General features: G+C 39.7%; 2 protein-coding genes across 3 annotated transcripts in view; one reads left to right on the forward strand and one right to left on the reverse strand.

Moving 5' to 3' along the window:
* COL5A2 (collagen type V alpha 2 chain) overlaps positions 1–1956 on the reverse strand; it is a 187042-nt gene extending 185086 nt beyond the window's left edge. The window contains exon 1 of one of the 2 annotated variants that reach the window (XM_065069845.1): positions 1577–1956. The gene's annotated coding sequence lies outside the window, so the exon portion shown is untranslated. The remainder of the gene's footprint in view (positions 1–1576) is intronic. The other variant, XM_065069846.1, reaches the window with a different exon arrangement.
* On the forward strand, positions 1931–18865 carry WDR75 (WD repeat domain 75). Its single transcript, XM_065069850.1, has 21 exons — positions 1931–2125; positions 2268–2397; positions 3204–3269; positions 3958–4051; positions 4759–4883; positions 5224–5294; positions 5868–5984; positions 6218–6306; positions 7070–7228; positions 7557–7616; positions 7706–7821; positions 8303–8475; positions 9298–9461; positions 11254–11437; positions 13250–13344; positions 13764–13859; positions 14420–14589; positions 15150–15209; positions 16317–16460; positions 16542–16633; positions 18590–18865. Exons 1-21 carry the CDS (start codon positions 2037–2039, stop codon positions 18795–18797), a joined length of 2502 nt encoding a protein of 833 aa, XP_064925922.1. The 5' UTR covers positions 1931–2036; the 3' UTR covers positions 18798–18865.
* The last annotated feature ends 3744 nt before the right edge of the window (positions 18866–22609 follow it).

The following is a 22609-nucleotide window of genomic DNA, read 5'->3' on the forward strand; positions in this document are numbered from 1 at the left end:
TTAGTCCTTACTCAAAATACCACGAACCAGATACTTTCAGCATCTCATACTACCTCAGCCTCCTACCAGTGTTAAAGCCAGTTTTGGTTCTTTATACATTGTACACCAAGCCACATTTTCCCCACTTAAAAATACAAGTTATGACCGTGAACTAAAAGGCTAAGTGCATTTAATAAAAATAGAACTTCAGAACAAAGAACCACACGCAAACAGGACTCCTAGTAAATTTATGGCAAACATTTTAACTTCAAAAATCTGAGGCTTTTTTCAAGTGAAATCATGTAAAAAAAAAAAAAAAAAAAATCAGTTGTTTCATGAAGTGAAACCTGACCGTAAGTTGTATAAATAACCTTACATTCATTAAATATGAGACAAAGTTTTCGAGATCAATGTTTTTAATTCATAACGCCATAGTAGAAAGACACTCAAATGGATGAAAAATATGTCAGAAGAAAGTTTAAATTAAGTCACTGCTTTCAGCACTGGGTTTCTCTGCTTCCAGCAGCACAATTAATTCATATTTTCCTTCCCATGCTTAAACATTAGAACCTGGTAATGCAGCTATAATTAATGTGAGGATAAATTGAAACAGACCAAGTTTGGGATATAACTAGGCTTAACTAGATTTGATGTAGACTTGGACTAAAGAAATAATAAGACTTTTCCCATTCACATAATTAATGTGGATTAAATCAAAAGAACTACCTTTTCCTCGAGACCTTGTTTTTCCCCTCCCCGTGATAGAACTCTAGCTTTACTCAGCATCTATGGCTCAGAGAGAGTTTATCTGCCTTCACTTTCTCAAATATTCACCAGTAAGAGAACAACACAGCTGTTAAACCAAACACCCATAATTAGGCAGAACTTCTAAATTCTGCTCTCAGCTCCAGAAAGTGCATACTATTTAATTGTTAAAACATTTGAGATTAGGAGCCAAACTTCTGGATGCATTACGCTCTCACATGCCTACCCAGTTCTCTATAATCACAACACTTTAATGTGTGCACTACTCACTCCATATGATCCTCAACCTCTAAAACAGAATTGATGAGCAATAAAGAAGAGGGCATAACTTGCCCTACAGCTGGATAATCACAACTAGCCATCGGAACACACCTGTTACTGTTAAGTGGGACTGTTTAAAAATCAATTACAACCATACCAGAGATTGTTTCAATACTGTAATCAGCAGCCAAAAGCACACAGCTGTGCAAAAGTTATAACTACTATTCTAAAGCAGAAATGAAGGACCCAGACACCATAAATTACGCCTTACTCCAGACACTCATGTTGCTTCTGACAGTTTTCCTTGAGATGTGAGAACATTATGTCCTCACTAACTCCACAAACTCACAATTCATCCAAGTCACCGAATACCTGGGGTTTTAACAAAGCATGCCTAATTCTTCTGCTTGGCCCTTCTGCCTGAACAAGGGAGTTACACATTATTCTGCTCAAGCTACCACACCCGCACAATTCCAGACCCAAGAAGAGCGTTTTCCTTTGCAGCTGCCCAGCAGCCCGGGCAACCCTCCGTAGCATCGGTTCAGGAGCTCTCCCAGGGACTAGGACAGACCTGCGTGCTTGGGTGACTCGGAGCGAACAAGCGGTGCCGGGCACCTGCAGGCGCCGATACTGGCGGGGCTGAACAGCACCGCTCCTCCCGGGCTCCCTCCGTCCCCACAGCGGGTGAACAGAGGCGGTGACAGTGGCGGGGGCCAGGGCTTGGCTTGGCAGGCGGCCGAGCTCCCACTCCCGGGCAGCGGCAGACAGGACCGGCGGGGCTTCCCCGCCCTCCCCACCTCTGACAAGAACACCCTCCGCGACTGTTAGACGGCCGTTAACGGACGACGAACCGCCTCGAGGAGCCGCGAGGATGCACGAGCAGCCCGCCCCCGGCGCGTCACAGCCCAGGAGCCAACCAGCGCCAGCGCGAGACTGCCCTCAGCCGCCATGCCGATGGCGGGCGGAACTTAGCACGGAGCGGTGCGGAGGGCGGGGCAGAGGTGAAGGGTCGCGGGTTCCGCCGAGGCAAGATGGTGGCGCCGGCGGCGCTCCGCGTGGTGCGATGCGGCGGTGGCGGCCGCCTCTGCAGTGCCCGGCCCGTCTTCTCCGCCGATGCCAAGTAACTGGGGCTGGGGCTGGGGCTTCCATCCCTGGGCGGGGGCTTCTGAGCGCAGGAGCGGGGCAGCCGCCGCTCCCCGGGGGGTACCCGGGGCCTCTCTCCCGCGGGCGGCGGGTAACGGGCAGCGGCTTCTCCCCCGCAGGTACCTGCTCTGCGCCTCCGGAGACTTCGTGAAGATATACAGCCTGGGCACCGGGGAGACGCTGAGGCTCATGGGCGGACATGCCGACGTGGTCACCGGCGTCCAGCTCAACCCGCGCAACCACATGCAGGTCCGGGGGGGCCGGTCTGCCCGGGGTGTCCCTGTCCCTGTCCCCGGCCCCGCGCGGGCTGGCGGGTGTTGGAGGACGAGCTGGAAGTGACTCTGGCGTTCTGGAGTTAACGTTTGTGTGAAATCTGCCTGCAAGGGTCAACCTCATGTCTGTTTTCTACAAGTAAAACTTGTGAAGTGTCATGTGGATTGCGATGGTTGGATGGAACAATGGCAAAATGGAAGTATCAGCAAAACTTCCTTTTTTTAATTATTAAAGAGGGGGAAAGAAGAATGTAAGAAATCAACATTTGCAGTGGTTGGTGTTTGTCCCTCTCTGCTGATACAGATTTGACTAAATCCCTTTAACTTGCTGGTCTTTAATTCTGTCTGCTGGCCGCCTGCCCTCACTGCTGCTTTTGCCCTGGCTCTTAGTTCATTTGGGGATCTTTAGGTGCCTATACATAAACAGGGGTTATTTGCCAAGATGGACCGTGTCTGTGCGAAATCTGGTGCAGATGTTAATAGGTGTTCACATAATGGATATCTGTGTGTACTCTGTTAGTCTCAAGTGATCAGACACAAATACAGGTTGTTTCTTTCACGCTTCATGAAAATGTAAATTTTGAACAAGAATAGTAGTGTTGTCTTTCCATTTCTTTGAAGGCAGCACGGAGCTGGTCTGTGTCCTGTATTTTTGATGATTCAGCCACTCAAAGTTGCAGTTCCATTGATCAATCCTTCACCTTTTAAGCTGTGATTTTATGTAGAACCTGGCTTTGATATATTACTTTAACTCATTTGGTTTTGTTTTGTTTTTTTCTTCAGCTCTATTCTTCCTCTCTTGATGGCAGCATTAAGCTGTGGGACTTCATGGATGGGATTCCCATTAAAGTATGTTCAGTTATTCCTGTTGAGCACACGTCAAAATTATTCTTGACCTACTGATAGTAGAATAAGGATTTCTGCGGGTGTTACTACAAATGGGCACAAATCAGTCTGAGATTTGTTGTTCTGCCACTAGCAGAGCCTGAAAAGTGTTTGTTTCTGGCAGTAATAGAACGTGGCATTTGGAGTGTGTGTCACTGCAGAAACCCCTGATGATGCAGAATCTTTTTGTGAAAAAGACGGGCTATGTACTGACACATCGAGGGTGCTATGTGCTGCAGACCAGAGTCTGGTATAGCCCTTGGGGAGTGGGCTGCAGGTTGTGATATGCCAAGAGGAATTGATATGATGGCTTGAAAATGTGGGCCGGTAACTGTCCTCTTATTCCACTTTTCTGCGAAGTAGAGGCACTGTCCTCTAAGTGGGCCTTCTGCTTTTTGTTAGGGGTAAGGTACCTTCAGGTTCCTTAGAAAACGTGATGTCTCATGTTTTGTTAGTACCATTTTAACATTTGCATTAGTCCTTGATAGGATTAAGGTCTTTTTATTTGTCTTAGAATTGAGAATTTTAATTAATACATCCAGGTTTCTTTAAAGCACGTGTTTTCCTTATTGTAAAAACTTAGCGTTATTCACTGTTGAAAACCATACGCACAAGTGTAACAATTGTTGACTGCCTTATATTTTTTCTTCAGACATTCACTGTGGGATGCAAACTTCTGGCACTGTACGCGCTCGCTGGTTGTGAGGACTCCGTGTTTGTTATAATTCCCAAGAGTGGTGAAAGAGGTACAGTTTGATTTGCATCATCCTTTTTATCTAAGTTATTCTATGTCTAAGCTACTGCCATGTCAGTGGACGATATGCTGCAAGAACGTGCTTTAATTTATTAGTTTTAAAAATATTTCTTAAATCCTACATCAGATGTCTGCAGTCATGCAAATTTTCTGTTTTCATTCTATGATTTTTTTTTACTATTTCTCTGGAATAGTGCCTGTCTTCACTTTCAAAGCATATGCTGCATGTGTCTGATGTTGTAAATGCAGCAAAGCTTTAAGCAGTGCTTGCCATGGTACAGGGTATGCTAGAGTATTTAAGACTACTCTTCCACCCTAAGCAGTATTAACGTAAGTAGACTTGCCCTACTTAACAGCATGTCTAGATACTTTTTCCTAGAATACGCACAAATATAGCTCGATCTTACTCTCATTATATTGCTACAAATGTCACTTCAGAGCTAGAGCAAATATTATGCAACTTTTACTGTTGCACTGGTATCTGCTACCTAGTCCTCAGTCTTCAATACTATTGTTTGAATCAAAATATCTGAAACAATTATTTTTTGAAAGGTATTACAAACATTTTCAAACTTATAAAAATATTGGAAGGTACTAATGCGTTAGTTTAAAGGTAGAAGAAGTCTAAATCCCCTTTGTAAGGGCTGCACATAAACTTGTTTGTAAAACCGTTTTGATAACTGGTTTATTTTTGGTCAGATACATTCCAGCTGGTCTCGGTTAAGCTGACAAAAGCAGCAGGCCAAGATATAGAGGCCAAGGACTTGTCAGTGGTTTTGGATGGTGTGGATGCATCACCGAAGTGTACGGCATTTGGCAGAGAGGTATATTCACCTTTTAGGGTTTTTTTTGGGTTGAGTGTTGCTTGGGGCGGTTTTTCTCACACATGAACTCTGTGCTCCTTATGCTTTTATACAAGCACAGCAGCACTGAAATAAAACTGAAGTTAAATGGATCTGTGTAAGACCTATGCTTTCTTTGACTGAAAAAACCCAACCAAACAAAAAAAACCCCACCACTTATAATAGGAAGATATTTACTTAACATTCGCTTAGATGTTATCTCCAATTTTAAGTACTTTGTAGTGAAAAATGTTTTGTTTTGTTTTCTTTCGTGTGTAAGAACACAATCTGTATGTCCTAAATTGTTGTTTAACTTTATCAGGGTGAATATGTGGCATCAGTGAAGGATGTTAATCTCCAGGTGTATTTTTTCAAACGGAAACAGTTGAACAGGTAAGATTGAAAATGTTGGGTATTGATTCAGCCCAATATATCATAAATATTTGTTAACTGGCGATGTGCACGCATGTTGTTTTATATTTGTCAGCAACCATTTGTTTTTATGCTGGAGGGGATGTAATCAGTATAGAAGCAGCTTCCTTTAGAGACAGAACAGGAGGTGCAGCAGTGGCGGCGGTAGCTGCTTTATTCAGCTCAGTCATGTAATATTTTTAAGGTAAATACTTAGTCTGATGCTGGATTGAAACAAGTGATGTAGTGTGGTCAGGGTCAAAATGGGCAGAGGGAGGAAGAGGGGGTGAAAGAAGAGAGAAAGAAGGAAAAATCTTGCAGCTTGATTGAGGGCAAAGAACTAATGAAAAGAGAAAAATAAGTCTGTCACTATTTTTTGGAGGGTGCATGTAACTATAACATCTTGGAGATGTTTATTTCTGCTAGTCAGAATTCTTTTTATGTGCATTAGGTGATCCTCTTGAAGCTTTGTTTAAAAAAAACCCAAACAAATGAACAAACCAAAAAAACCCCAAACAATTGATATAATTAAAGTTACATTCTTAACTCTTGAAGGTTTTCTGTAAATACGATGAAGACCAAAGGTGGAAACCATGACTTCACTTGCGTGGTGTGCCATCCTACAGAGGATTGCATTGCAACTGGCCATGCTGATGGAAAGATCCGTCTCTGGTAGGTGTGTTTTGATGCGGCTGTGCACCTATAAACTGATGTGACCGCAGGAACTAAGTGAAACCTGAGCAAGGCAGACTAAGTCATCCTGAGCATTGCCATTTTCAGAAGTCATAATGAGCAAAGAACATCAAGCCCTGTGAAGCTGTAGGACTGACACTGACAACAGTGTCAAATGGGAAAATGCTCTGTTGGTGATGTTGTGCTTGGAGAACTGTTCTGTTCCCATATAGGAGGAATTTCCACCACAAGAAAGAGTATACGTTTTCCACACTGCACTGGCATCATGATATTGTCTTGGATCTAGCTTTTTCTGTGGAGGGTGAGTCAAAACAAACCCAACAACAAAAACCAAACCACAATACACCAAAAAACAACAAAACCCAACAATCCAAACGAATTAAAAAACCTCACTGCCAGCAACTTTTCAAAGTTGAAGAATTGTAGCGGTGAGGGGAAAAATAAATAGGTGGTTTGATTTTGCCCACTTACTAACAGATCGATTTCTGTAATTTTAAATATGCCCAGGAAGGAGCTATAAATAAAAATGGAAGCTGTTGTTATTTTTTGATATAATTTGATTGCCATTCATAATGTCAAATATCTGCCTTCCATGGTAGAATGTAAAATCTAACCCCTCCTTTTACCTTTTTCCCCGCTCCCACTGCCCTTCATCACTAAAACTCATGAGTTTTTGCCAGAGTATTCTTTGGATTCAAAGAAAACAAGTCAGTCTTGTCTGAGCTCAAACCTAGTGGCAAAAATACAGTTAATTTTATCTGAATTGTGTGATCTGAACCATTCTCCTTAGGATATTTCTTACTGCAAAGTACTTCTGATAGATAGGAAACAATTGAGCTATATTCTAACACAAATACTGAGCTGATTCAGAAAGTAATGGGATCGACTGCTCCCAAAGCATGTTTATGTGTGTTGCCCAGGCTAGGTATGAGGAATAATTGCCTTGTATGTGACAGTTTAAGGAAGTTTTCTGAGAAACCTATGTTTGTCTGTCATTGTAAACATGTATACTGATGATATTTTCCTAAGCAAAACTTATAGCTGTATTTTTATTACCGGAAAAGGAACCAGCTTGCTGAGCGGCGGAGTTGAATCTGTCCTAGTTCTGTGGCAAAACCTGTCAGACCGTCAGAAGGATTTCCTTCCTCGCCTGGGATCTGGGATTGAGTACACCTCTGTGTCACCTGATGGCACGCTCTGCTGTACCTTGCATACAGACAACAGTAAGCAAAACATATTTTATCACTTAATGCAGAATGGAATGCAGATCCCTGCAAGTTTGTTCACGTCCGATGAACTAACTTGATACTACATAAAAGTTAAGTATTGATCTGAAAGAGCAGATGTGTGAAGTGATCTTTTGCTCTTTGTGTGGATTTGCTTGGCCACCGCTGTAACTAGGCTTTTCCCCTTGATGTAGGGGTGTCATAAATTGAGAAAAATACGTATTTGTAGGATGAAGTGTACAGTTGGTTGAGGTCCCTTCCCCACTGTGAGATGTGGTTTCATTGCAGAAGCCTTTTACCAGACTTTATATGCTTTTCCTTTCAGGAATTTCAATCATCAACAGCAACCTAAGATTTTCCAGAAGTATTCAAGGGCTAATCAAAAGTAAGTGCAACAAAATATATCTTCCATTTAGAGTGCAGAATGTGTCACTTCCCATCTTGGGTCATTTCTCATGTGATTTTTGTTTCCAGGTGCAGATGTCAAGACTGGTCTAGTGGTTGATCCTAGAACCAAAGCTTTGGTGCTGAATGGAGAGCCCGGCCACTTGCAGTTCTATTGTCTCCAAAGTGACCAGCAGCTGTTCAGTGTAAGTTGGATGGGCTTGTCCTAAAACTCTTCACTTACTCAATCAAGTAGGTTACGCATCAGAAGTTATTTGAAGACTTAGTATGGCAAAGGGGGGAAAAAAGCCAGCAGCTATACCACGAGAATGGATTTCAAGCTGAGATGTTTTTGGCTTTATCACAAACTTCTTTTACTTGTTAGGCATAGCTAAGTGTTGATAGTTGAATGAATACTTCAGAAGTGTGCTGCTCCTGCTAAATGTTAAAAATTTCTAGGTAAAACCCCTCTGGAATATATTTCTTTTTTATTTTTCCCCCCTTCTTTCCTACACTTACCGTTATTGTGGGATGTATATGCCTTAATTCTGCTTTCCCTGCTTTTCTTTTATGCCACAGCCCAGTCAGTTCTAATTGGTGCTTTCAGAACATCCTTTTTTTGTGGTTTTACATCTCTAAATCTACACTTGAATTTTGAAATGTAATTTTGGCCTTATTGTTTTGCAGCTGGATATTGTGCAACGACAATATATTCATCAGGCAGGTTTAAAACAAGTTGACTTGGTAAAAGTTGCATTTAGTGCCCAAGGCAAGTGGTTAGCAACAGTAGAAGAGCGAGAAGAAGTAACTGACCCTGAGTTACAGTTGAAGCTGTGGTTCTATGATGAAGAAACACAAAGGTAATGATAACAGAGCTGGCCTTCCACATGTCAAAATCCAAAGTATCACAGAAATACCTACACAGGCTTTGTCTTGCAAAGGCAAAGTTTTCCCAGATCGACTAATGAAATTATAGGGAAGACCCTAGGGAGAGTTTATTGTGCATGCTATACACATCTGAAACAACACACAGAGCTGAAGTAAATACACATTGGAAATAATTGCTCTGAAATTAATTTGCTTGTATTAATCAGACAGTCTGTTTTAATCATGGGACTTAAATTCACACATTTAAAATCATGGATTTGACGAAATGGTTCTGTAGCTTGTTCAGTTTTCCTACCTCTGTCTAATGCATCATTAGTTGATTAGTCCTTTTAGGCTACAGAAGATTATGACTTTATTGTTGGTTTGGGGCTTTTTTATTTAGCTAACATACACATCTGGTTCATACACTTTCCCTGATTTTTCTTATTTACAAAAAAATCTATTGTGTTTTACTATAAATTGTTATTTTCCTAAAGAAGAAACAAGGCAAAGTAAAGCCAATCTGTGTAGTTGCTACGTGACTGATTTTTCTAAGTACTGGAAAGACTGCCTGGAGTTCAGGTGACATATTGGAGTGATAATCCTTTCTCAGCGCTGGACTACAGTCTCTCTTGCTGTATGGAAGTGATTAGGGAAATCTGACCTGTAAATGTGATACCGTTTAGATATGTAACCAGACAGAAGTGTCTTTGATTCCTCTTCTCCCAGAGGAATTCTCTGCCAGAATTGTCTTGAAGTGTTCCCCAGGTTCCAAATGAAATAAAATGGCAAGCTTCTGTTTTCTTTTCCTATAGCTTTAAGCTAAATACTAGAATAAATATGCCCCATGACGACCACATAACAGACATGTGCTTTCGCGACATGGATGAAATGGAAGATGATTCTCTGATACTGGTAACAACTGGCAGAGACTGTGTTTTTAAAGTCTGGGTGATGGTAGAAGACACCGATCCAGAGGGTAAGTACTGTCAAAACATCGCTTACTTACCACCTTGTAACATGCCATAGAAACTCTGACCCTAAACTGCATCCTTTCAGAAGCAAGCCCTCGAGTCCCATGTATTTATTTACCTATTTGTATTGTGTTCTCCTGAGCATCCTCTGTGATGGAGTTCTGTCCTGGCTTTGCAGTATGATGGATTGATGCGGAGGTTCCTGAAATAGTGGGGAGCCTGCTGCAGAAGGGAATTGTAGCAGGCATGGATTGTTTAAAGGATTGTTTGTGGCAATGATTTTTCCATGCTGGGAAATGGATTTTTGTCACTCCTCTGGGTAGTCTTTTTGTTTGACGCTTCTCCTCAAGGGGGCAGGATGCAGAAATGTGGTACTCTATTGTAGTTGAGTTAGTGTAAAATAACAGCACCTTGCCATTCTACAGCTCCACCACTTCAGAGTTCATTTTTTGAACATCCCTCCTCCCCATTAGATATGTGAATGTTCTAGAATAGATACTTAGGATCCACTTCCAAGATACCTAAGTAATGAAATTTCACCTTTGAAAACGCCAGCTGATGTTCCCTTGTTTCAAACAGAACAGCTGAGGGATGTGTATTACACAGCATGTATTCCTATACTAGGATTTATACATATATTTACTTAATAGCAACTCTGAAAGAAGTTTTTTCTTTTTTGTTTTTTGTTTGTAAATTATTCTAATCTAGATTCTATATTAATGAGCATATACTTTGATCCTGAGTACAGTGTGGGCTGGGGATGAAACCTAATGGGGTCTGTTTCCTTCAACAAGATAGTTTTGTATCTACTGACTGGCCTCAAAGGTGTTTTTTGTGTATAATTATTTTGGTTTTAAGTGACTATACAGAGCTCTGTTTCATGGCATGTGTAAAAGTACAAATTAGTGCTGACTTCCGTGGTGTATTTGCTCAGGAGGGCAGGGTAAGAATGCTCAGATAGAAAGATTCAACATAGCGCAAGTGCTGTATGGTAAATATTAACAAACTAAATGTAGTTCATTTACACTGGCATGTTTTTATTCGCAGCAGATCCCTCACTGTGCCTCTAGATGGTGCCAGGCAGTTTACAGTAGTGAATTGTTTCTGGCTTTTTTTACAGGCAGGTCTATTTAATCATCAACTTGTAGCCATTATATAGAGGATATCTTAGCATAGGGTGAGCTTATTTTCCTTTCTTCCCTCATCCTACTCATATGTTTCAAAAGCGTGCTGTATACATTTATTTATACTGGGAAATGTATGTTATGTGGTAAGTACAGCACTTCGCTTCTCTTTATTTAACAGTAGTTATCAACAGTGGGAAAAGTATCCCAGCTGAATGCTCTGGCAGCTTAGCCAAGACAAGGAAACCCACTGATGGCTCATTTGAAGGTCCTCAGACTTTCTGTAAAGGAACCAGGAGTTTCTTTGTACTCAAATGCAACCTGTGTTCAAATTTTTAGTAATACTCATGTTCTTGCTAGAGTTTTAAAAGAACAGTATGTTTCAGAACGGTAAATGTTGCATCTACTTCAGTATCTTTTTTCTTTTATCTAACATTTGCCTATTTAAGAGCACAGTTAATGTAGATGGCAAAGTAAACATGAATATTGTTACCGTGTCAGTCTTAGGATTCGCTATTCAAATGCAAAACTGAAGACAAATGTAAAATCTACTATATGCTTCTTGTACAGGACAAATTCTCTATCTTACTCTTGAGCCTGTTTTGCAGCCATAATACTTGAGTTCCTTCTTCATGTATAGACTTGAATTAACTGGCTCGTTCATTCATTGCAGCACAGCAGAGCGTGAGCTGGAGCTGTGACTTTGTAGGCAGCTACCACAACTACCAGGCTACTAACTGCTGTTTCTCAGAAGACGGCTCGTTGCTTGCTGTTAGCTTTGAAGGAACCGCCACTGTTTGGGATTCAGTTACTTGGGATCTTAAGTGTACATTTTGCCATCCACCTGGAAAAATAAGGTATGTTTTTCATCTGGCTTTCTATGTTTTTCTTGAACTCTTGGAACAGAAAGAACTGATTCATAGTTGTCCAAGACCTTCTGTATGTTTGTATAAACATGGAATTTAAGAGTCTTAAGTTCATACGTAGAAAAGACTCTAAAATAGCTTTTAGGTGGTTGGTAGTTTGCTGTTAAAAATAAGATCAAGCTTTGCAGTTTCATCGTCCTTGCTTATGACTCTTGTACCTCCTGTACTCAAACATCTATCATTGGGCACACAGCAGTGTGTTAATAGCCCTTCTCATTTTCCCTGTTAATCTAGGGATGAATCAAAGTACTGGAAAAGTATAAATGTAACAAGTTTGTGTTTTATACATGTATGCATGCATACAAATAGAAATTATATAGTAAACCATAAAAGTATATTTACCTTATTATCTGTTATAATATACGTATTTTGGTCCTTGCTAACCTCTGCTAGAAAATCCGCATTTGCCTGGCAGACTATTGCAGCACACTGCATCGTGTGCTGTCCTGGTAAAAAACATCCTGACTGTCTAGATACCATTCTGTTGTGTAAGGGTAATAAGGAATGGCATAGGTCAAAGGCAGAGAGAAAAGCTAAAAGCTCAAAGAATGGACAGCCTTAATATTAAGTGTCCTGGAATGTGAAATATACAGCAGTTCCTCATCCAATATCATTTGTGTTATGACAAGCTTGGAAAAATAGGGTCACCTCCCTGGTTCGTCTACTTAATTTCTGTGCCAGATCTCTGTATCTAAGCAATTGCTGAAACAGGAAGATGCTACAAACCTGCTGTCGCGGCCTTTTTCAGTGCTAAGGTTTTTCTGACTGCTTCTCAGACTTCGTTCTCAGTCATTACTGCAATAACGTTGGAGGTTCTTAATACACCAAATTTCACAAAACACCTAAAATCAAAAGCAAAACATTGCCTGGTCACAATATTTTAAAGACTGACGTAAAGCATCACAGAAAGATACACAGAAAAACATGGGAGTGAGAAATCTCTGTATGTTTGTAAGTTTTTCTTCTTTGTGATCAAGTCCATTTTGTTCATACTGGTCTTCTAAGATTAGAAATTGAGAAACGTGATTCTCAAACTGTTCTGCAGGAAAATCGTGGGAGGGATGTCAGACACATCTTCCCTGTATCTATGGGGAAGGCTTCTGTTGATCGCTTGGCACAGTGGCAAGCTTTTCCCAGTCTAGTTGCTCCTTTTGTAGCCCTTACTATATGCTATATTAAAAGGAAATAAAATACTCTAGGACTATATTAAATGATTATTAATTGCATAACCTCATAGGGCTGTGTTTTAGTATAGCAATTCCATCCCTTATTAGCTTTTTTGAAAACATTCTATAGCATTAGAAATCAAAAGGCTGTTCTGTTATTCTTAAACAAGAGACTGAGAAATTAAAGTGAAAACAAATCACACACTTTCTTCAATTTGAGCACACTATAACAGTAATTTTTTTTCCTACTCCTCTTTCTAGTGCTTAGAGCAATAATAGGAATTCTTGAAATACAGAATTTCTTTTCCAGTCCCAACATGAACACTTACTAGCACTTATGGGTTTGTAACTTATTAAATAAGAGCTTAAAATCACTCCTTGAAATCAGAATGTTATAGGAACATGTAATCCTGTACATTCATGCCACTAGAGGTGATAGCAAAAAGCAAATTTCTCTTGATTTAAATATCAGAACTAAATCTTAATTATCTGGTTTGTACCTTGTGAATCCCTACTACAGAGAAACTAAGATGAAATCTGGAAGTCATTCACTTGTTTTGACTTTTTACTTCTATAGGAACATCTGCTTTGGGAGACTAACATGTTCGAAGTACCTTATTGGTGCCACTGATCATGGCTTTCTGTGTTGCTGGAACCTGCTCAGTTGTGCATGTAAGATCTGCGTAACTGCGTGCTAGAGTAGTAACATTTAACACTTGAATTTACTATGAAACCTTACAATAGTTCCAGTTTGATTCCCGATTGGTTCACTACAAAATGTCCTGTGAAATGTAGATTTTCATACTTCAGTCAATACAAGTATCCTGGCCAGCATGCATGCGCTTTGTGTGCATGTGCATAGTAAATTCTAAGTTAGATGATTGATAACACAATAATAGCTAGTATTTCCTGTGTTTGTGTAAAAGTTGATACTGTTTGTGTACTTTTTATTCATCTGGGAATAAGGGACGTTGCATGGCTCTTCCAGAGGCCTTGCATGTTTTTCCCATTTGACCTTTGTTTGGCAAAGCAGGGGGATAGAGCTGAATGCCGCCTTTTCACGGCTGCCTGTTGCGGTGTTTGCTTTGCAGTGGAATGGAGTGCCCACCTCAACATCTTAGTTCTGCAGCCAGATCCCCTCTCAGAACATATTGCTGCTGTCTCGTGGCTCTCAAAAGAGTCCAGCTGTAAGTACAAAGACTTCTTTGACGAGTAGTAAAAAGTCAGTGGAATTTAAAAGTGTGAAAGCATAATTTCTAGAAAAGGTTTTCTTAGAATTCAGCCCCATGAAAGCTGTAAGACAGACGTGAGGCTGTGTTTGCACCTGTGGAAAGCTGAGCAATGTCTAACAGCAACAGTCAAGTAAAGCATTTGGTTCCCCATCTTTTCCTCCAACGGATCGTTTGTGGATGTTCTCTGGGTGAAGGTCATTAATGTTCCTGACACTCTCCTTTAAATGCAAAACTGGTTGAACTGTCCAGCTAGAGCTTTGACTAGAAGTTATTATTACTCTTCCTAGAACTACTGTTCTACAGGAAGGTTAATTTTCAAGTGTGTTCTCTGGATTGGAATACTGTGAAAAGTACCTCCTATTATGCAGTAAGGTTATCCAATTAAAATTCCTGCAAACTAGTGCTTAAAGGCAATCGTCTCCAGCCCTTGCTGGCTGTGGTGCAGAGGGCTTTGACAGCTACCCAGGAAAGTAAGAATTTCATGATTTAAAGAGAAGACATTCTTGGTTTTGCAGTGTTTGTGTTTAAACCAAATGAACCACGGCCAATCTATATCCAGAGAAACCTTTGTAAAGAAAAGATCCAGCTTGCTGCCTTTGTTCCAAGAGATGAACCTGAAACAGATGGCTCAGAAAAATACCTTTGGCTAAGAAGATCCCAGCTATTTTTTCTTACGGATACACAAGTAAGTAATAGTGATTGGCAGGTGGTTCCTGGGGAAAAAGTATTTTCCTGAATGTGGGTTGACAGGAATTCAGAGTTCTGCTGTAAGAGTTTCTTTTTTTGATATCAAGGCAGCATAGGCCATGCTTTGTTCTTTCATCAAAGCTTTCTACCACTGAAGCAACTTCAGTTCAAAATCGATAATTGACTGCTCATAGTTTTTGCTGCCTCATTCTTACAAGAAACTAGATAATTTGGGCATGTTGCCTGTGCTGTTTAACCTAACCACCAAGAAGCTGCATTATTGCTGAGTATCCAAATGCTTCATATGATATCCAGTTTTCCCTGTAATATGTGGGTGGGTTTTTTGTTTGTTTTCCCAAGCAGTCTGTATAGAGCCTCTAGGTCCATTCCTGCTTCCTTTCAGTGTGTTTATAAAATGAAGAGGAAGAGATGTGTTTGCCTCTTCCACTTGACTGATAAAAGCTTTTAGGCCAGTTGGAAGCAACTGTGGGCAAGGTCTGGAAATACGGGGAGCAATTTTCACATGCTGTAACACTGCTACATCCTTCTGCGTTTTAGGAGCTAATGACACTTAGCACCAAGCCTCTAGAAGAAAGGCTTACAGCGTCAAGCAAACAGGTACCTCTTACAGAATTTCTGACGGAGATGTACAGAGCAGTTCAAAATTCTTTCAATGATCCGTTTGTCAGATTCAGATTTCCTTCTGTGGTGAAAATGCATGCCAGGTCTTTAGATGGAGTCATAGGTGCTTAGCTGAAGGGGCAGTAATCTGTATTTGCCTATTTTTTGACAGAATCAATGTTTGTAAAAAACCTTTAAAAAATAAGAACTAGTAAGCTACTCCCTTCTTATTTCCCCTCAACAAAAAAATTGATACTTTTCTAAAGGGATTCAGGTGACACCAATGAAGCAAAAACACTTTGTTTGAATAAGCTCATTCCTTATCTTGTTATCTTTAACACTTGGAACCTTGAGTGTGGCCTGAACTGCGCTTTCTGGTGAGGATGAACAGTTGTCAGCCAGTTGTAACGTATCAGTGAGAAGGGATTTCAAAATGACATTCTAGCATGCACTTCTGTGGAGGAGCAGTCTGGGACATTTGATCTTTTAAATCCATGTTGAAGAAGCATTTCATACCCATGGACCAGAATAAAACAGTAGCGCTCGATAGAGCTATTTTATCTAACCAACCAAATAAAAGTAGAAGTTAATATCTTTCTAATGCAAAATCCAATGGGCATGTGCTCACAAGCAATCAGTTTCTTTGGAAGGTGGGGGAATGATTCAGTGTTCAAATTAAGGGATTTAGATATAGGAAAACGCCAGAAGGCAATTGCCATGTCTTGCTTCAAGCTATATAAATAAATCACTCAGCAGATGATACTGGGGTATAAATGATCTCTTAGTTGTAAGTGTAATCTAAAAGCCCAACTGAGTTTTTCTGGCATGTGCACCAGCTTCTGTATTTGGAAGTTAATTGGTAGATCAACCAACTAAAATCTGGTGTCCTTGAATCCAGACTCTGGAGCGTTTTATTGCCTCTGTGAAGGATTCTCAGGGTGCCCGACGGGGAATGAGTACAAAGAGCCATATGACTCAGTTGAGTTAAATTTGAGTGTAGAGTTTTGTCACCTAGGTTGATTGTTGTATTTTGGTAACTCAGAATGAGATAGAACTTAGATTTGTGACCCTAAAATTCTACTTAAAACTTTCACCTTTTTCAAGCTGGCAGTAGAAGAAAGTCTTCCCGTGACCCCATTTAGCTTGCTATTGGGAAAGCACAGACGTCAGCAGTCACAAGAGGATATAGACCTTGGAAAACTCGTCATTCATAATAAGCAAGAGCAAGATTCACCTGCTGTCAAAGAGGTGAGTGTAATTACTATGAAGTGTACGAACAAAATCATGACAAACAAAAACTTTCATAGAGCTTCTGTTTTATCTTTTCAGCTTTTGCACACTCCAGCACATGTTTTGCCATCGGCTTCCTTCCTCTGCCCTATATTTATTAAGTCATTGCTCATCTCCAAAGAGAACAAAAGGTAAGAAAATGGAAGAACTGAAGTTATTTTAAATTATGTACATCTTTGTGTAAAGTGTAAAAGCAATTTTCCAAAGTTCTTAATTCTTTTATTGACATAAGTTAATAAAACACTTTATTGTAGCAAGTTGTATTTAAAACAGCTCAGTTTTTGTGAGATACGTGGACTGGCCATTTTGTTTGTTGGCTCTTTTGTTGCTGTTTGGCATAATGTGCTCGTATGCAAAATTTTGCCTTTGGAACTCAGATGTTCTTTATGAATTTAACTTTCTCCTAGGGATTTAATGTTTTTAGTATGATTTTTTGATAAATGTTAGGTTCTCAACTTCATTTGAAGTTATGACGACTTCCTGCATAATTCTTAGGTTTGGTTTCTAGATACCCCAAGAAGGGTAGTCCTTGGATTTAATCTTAGGAGTTTGTTTTGAACTCAAATTTCATTCCTAATTAAGCTACAAAATTATAAGTGTATACTGTGAACACAGTTTGCTAAGCTTGTCTTACAATACATTAAGCCCGATTTAGTGGAGTAGTTTGATAGGTACTTAAAATGTATTGTAGCTTGCTCCTCTGAGATCCCTGTATGCTTCTAGAAAATTAATGCAGGCAGAGGGATTATGACTGTAGTCTTGTATTAGAGTTAATATCTTGGCACTTACACTGAAGCCAATTAAATGCATTTTTTATTCAGTCTCTTTTTTAAAGTGCTCAGTTCTGCCAAGCCAGAGATGAAAATGTGTCATTGGTATCAGCTGCAGTTCTGCATTTGCAAAGACCAATGAGAGGATGGTTTACCCAGAAAAAAGCACCAGTTTGAGTAGTTTTTGAACGTGCATTATATTCTGTCACAACAGCAGTATAATCAGCTCTGCTCCATTGTGTTGGCCAGTATTGCTGCTTTCTTACTGGGTGGCCCAAGTAAAAGTCTTTTTGCTACATAAAGAAAACTCTGGCAAAAATCTAATATAAGGAATATGTAGAAGTTTCCATGTAGTTTCAGGACTGAAGAATTTGGGAGTTCAGTGGCCTGTGTAAATATTAGCACACGTAGGGCTTGTACTTTGACACGGGGAATTTGTTATAGTTACCTATAAGGGCTGTAGGATTGGTCTCTTGAAGAATGACAAGAATATATCACTACAGATTAATTTTCTTATTAATGTTAAATAATTTCATTTTCCTTGGCAGTATAATATTAATGTATTATACATCCTCCACCATTTACGTTTTGTGAGTGATAAGTAGTTTGTATTTGAACAGATGACTTTTAGGAGCCCAGTACTGTTCTGCCATGCAGGTCATTCCTAGTGAGATCCCAAATTTTTATACAACAGACATTTGAATTAATACAATTAATGACCATATTGTAAATGGTAACTGTTTATATAATTCTTTGGAAGTGCGCTTTCTACGTCAGAACAGGTTTAACTCTCGAAGTCAGAAGGGAGCAGCCACTTTAAGCACCTCCCTGTGTTTAGAAAAACAAACCAAACCTTTTTCCTTTTAAAGTTACACTCTAGGTATTGTAGCAGTTTTTAAGACCAAGTGACCTTTTCCAGATTGGAAAGAAAAGAATGACCTTCTTGAATATTGTCTCATCTACCAGTGTATCCAATGTTTCTAGTTCTGTAGGAGTGTGAGATTATAACTTTACACATGATGATGATGATCTGCCTATGTATTATATATATATATATATATATATATATATATATATATATATTTTGTTAAGTGTACTTAGAACAGAGGACAGCTATTTGAAAAATGGCTTGTAATTGAGATGGCAAAAGAAGTAGTTTGTAAGTAGCCTGAGATTTAAAAAATAAATGAAATCTAATGTTTACATAGTTATTTGCATGATAATTTACCTCTCTCCTGTAGTATGTGATACTATGGTATGTGAAGGTACTCATTAATTTCATTAATTGGGTTGTTTCTAATTATCTTCCTTTTACAGTGCTGAAGAAGTTGCTGATGAAGTAGAAATGGAAAGTGAAAAAGCAGATGATGATTCAGATGAGGAAAGAGATGTTACTGAAATGGAACAAGAAGATACAAGTCCTTCAGAATTGTTAGGAGAGATGACATGTAAACTGTCTAAATACCAGGAAAAAGAGCTACGAAAAATAAGAAAAATGGACTACAGCTGGATATCAGCTTTCTAAACAGACATCTTGTCTTTTTAATACTGTAAAGTGAAGCATTGTGGATTAAATATTCTTTAAAAAAAAAATCTTCCAAGTCCTTTAGCAAGAAATTTTAGTAGCCTCTGTTCCCATAAGAAAGGAGAACAAGGGGAAGGGATGAACGTTTTGAAAAGCTGGTTCTCCTTCTAGTTTATTACCTATTCTCTGTGACCTTAGAAAACATTTAACCTGTGGGGTTTTTTGTTGTTTGTTTTTTTTTTTCCCCCTTGCAAGCATATTTAAAAGGCTAATATCAAAACAGTTCAATATCTGCCTTGTGATCAGTTAGCAAAGTGACTGCTGAGCTGCTGAAAATCTCTCCCAGTGAGGCTGGGCCACTGATGCCAAACCCACAGCAGCAAACAGCGTCTCTTAGTAAGTACTTATTGCAAGATGTGTACGGGAAATGAGATTGGTTCTCAGCAGTGCTGTGTGCAGGTAAGTAATGAGTCCCCTCCTCAGATGTTCCTCTTGAGCTGTTGAGACATGACAAATGGTTTAATACACCTGATTCTAGACTATAGATACCTACATCTTTGCTGGCGTTCATAGAGTATGGACTTTCTTGGGCATAGGATACTTACATGTATCAGAGCACGATGAAACCTTTGAAAATATCAAGAAAACTGCATCATGTAGAGCAGGAGTGTCAAACTCACTTTCACCAGGGGCCACATCAGCCTCGTGGTTGCTTCAAAGGGCCAGATATAATTTTAGGAGTGAAACTACTCCCACAGTCCTAAAATTACATTCAGCCCTTTGAAGGCAACTGTGAGGCTGATGTGGCCCCCAATGAAAATGAGTTTGACAGCCCTGATATAGAGGATGTGTCTTTTCCTGCCAGCCAGTCTAGTAGGCCTCTTGTGCATCAGCTATAGTTTATATATTATATTACTTAACTATACATATCACAGTGTGTAGTTAGTTGGAAGCAGTAAATCTGAAAGCCTAAAAGTGAATCCAGGTGGCGGTGCAGTATGAAAGCAAGCTGGTGGAAATTGTACAGGTCAAAAGCTGAGAAGAAACAAGAGCTTCTAAAAATACTCAGATTTATGATGTTGGAAACGGGAGTGATAGTTCAGCCCTTGTCAGTGAAAATCATGTGTTCCCTACTTTGCTACTGCCTCAAAAACAAAGTGGAAGAGCCTTCCCTCCCTCTCCTTTTCTAACACCATATATTGGAAGGCAGTTAGTGGCAACAATTCTGACTTCCATCCATGTGTAGAAAACATTGAAATTCATCCATAGGCATCAGAGAAATTATGCCCAAATGATTTAGCTGAAAGGGTTACTTTTCGCATTTGAACAGGAATGCGGATGTTTGCAGTAAGCGGTGCTGCCCCTTGGCACACTGGCAGGAGCCATCAGTCACCTCCGTGTGACACAGTTCACGGGCTGAAGGGTGGAGATGAAGGTTGGAGCGTTGCTGAGACTGTGGCACAGCAATGGCTTCACCTGGATATTTGGCAGAGGTACTCAGTGTGGCGGGGCTGCCAGGGTGAAGGTGTGGGGTGAGCATTCTGCTCTAAGAGGACAAATAAACTTTAAACCCCATTTTTTAACATGCCTTTAGTCAGGCGGGCTCCTTCCCCTGAGAGGACGTGTTTTCTGGAAGGGTCAAACCAAAAGCCTGTGCCTCAGGGTCCACCCAGCTCTGGCAGCACAGGGCCAGAACAGTGACAAAATCTCTGCCTGTTGATAAATTCACAGATATAGCCCTTCCCTGAACCCATTTGCAATCTGCTGGGCCCTGCTGTTAGCAAGACCGTGTGATCTTTGTGTGTAATTGTCAGGGGCAAGAAGCTTCTAGAAATAAAAAGCCTAATGTACATGTCTCTATGCAGTAAATGAAGTCACACCTACTAAACAAAAATACACACCTGGTGCTCCTCTCAAAGTGGATGGAGACAAAGACCAGATCCTCCACAATACAGCAATGGTTCGTGAACAGCCAGAGCGCTGAAAAGAACCATTAAATGTAAGTTTACCAACAGGTCTGAGTGCTGGCTGAATCCAAGTCAAAAACTAGTTTAAAACTCATTTTTATAGAAAAGTGGAAAAACTAGTGCACTTTTTTTTATTCTGTAAATTCCTCAGTCATATAGATGTAAAAACATGAATATGGGGAATAGAAACACCCTTTACTCTCTATATTTCCTTCTAATCAGACATTCATGTGAAAAATACAGAATTTATTGCTACAGTTTCAGACTAAACTGAAACTGTAACTTAAACTGTAACTGAAACTTCATTACTTGGCTGCAAAGGGCTTCTGCAGCTTCTCATTCAATCAAGTTACATATTGTGGCTCTTCAAGCTATTTATTACTTATGACTGAGGGACAACACTTTCTTTAGCATAGATTACTTACATAGGACTAATATTACTATGAAATTTGAGGAAAGTTTTTAATATTTTAGGCATTTTGGTTTGTTGTTTATAGGCCTTGGTAGGACAAAAATAATCTTTTAAAACCTGTCAAAGTTTTTCACCATTTGTTTGCCTGAAAGTTCATTTATTTTTTAATTTTTATTTCTCTCCCAAATTCAGAGGGAGAAGAGGAGGAAAACATAATAACACTGTCAAAACTACAGCCAGTCTTCTGCTTTTGTATTTTTCTCCCTTTTTATAATAGCTGTTTAGATAACATTCTGGTATAGATAGCTGGAAACATCACAGTTCCCCAAATATTATGCAATTTTTATTTCCATCCTTCTTATCTACAGATCTAGAACTGATACAGCCTTTTCAGAACTTTGGACCCGATGGACTTTTTTTTTCCTAAACGAAAAGTTTCAACAGAACAAATAGGGTGAATGTGTTAAGACCATAACTGTCAAATCATAGGTTTTAAAAAACAGAAAGTACAGGAAAAAAAGATTAGTTAACAATTTTTTCCCCTCTCTCAAAACATGTACTATGCTAGGGAAGGCACACTGAAAGGTTTTTGTCTTGTTTCTTAAAGAACATCAGACTTCAGCTCTCTGGAAAAACATGCAAGCTGAGCCGAGGGGTCTGTATGTGCATTGTTTCAAAAACACTGGCTGCATCCAAGTCTGGTATTGTCTTCTTGTGTTGGCAAGTGCAGCTTTAAAGCTGAGAAGGAAATCTCAATATTTGTTAGTGTGGGTTTCTTTTAAACTTCACATGTTCTTGTGAAAGTAAAGTGCTTTGCTGGAAAATAACCAGGTGTGCACAAGGGAGAATTTAGATGCAATTCAGTATCTAAAGACGCAATTTAGTTTTGTATTCAGGTAGTACAGCAGTGTGTTGGGAATCTTCAAGATACAGTTGTTAGAGTTATGTTTTCTAACCTTTGTCTTTACCAAATTTGTTTTGTTTTGCACACTAGATTGAATGTGCTGGGATAACAGAGTCAGTCCTCACTTTGTAGTTTCATGTGTATGTTTTTACTACTCAAGCAGGAAATATATTTCTGGTTAGAGTTTTACTACATTTAGTAGGTGCATTCTGACCAACCTTTCAGAAAACGTCTTCTGAAAGATATTGCAATTACGGCAATGAAGAATTCAGAGGGAGGGCTGCAACTCATCTGTCTGTGCCTGCCTTGGAAAGGTCTCTTTTTAAAACAGTTGTTTTCTGCTGTTCCTCAGTACTTCTTTTTGGTGGTGGTGTTTCAAGCTTGCGTAGCTCAGTGGCCATTAGAGTTCTCCATATTTACTGTGATGCCCTAAGTCAAATCTTAATTTGATCTTTTGGCTTCTGCTTTTTCCTTCTAAAGGCTTCTTTATAAGAATTTTGTTGTTCTTTATCAGACAGGTTTGACATAA

This window comes from Columba livia, chromosome 7 (assembly GCF_036013475.1).
Source record: "Columba livia isolate bColLiv1 breed racing homer chromosome 7, bColLiv1.pat.W.v2, whole genome shotgun sequence".
Lineage (NCBI taxonomy): Eukaryota > Metazoa > Chordata > Aves > Columbiformes > Columbidae > Columba > Columba livia.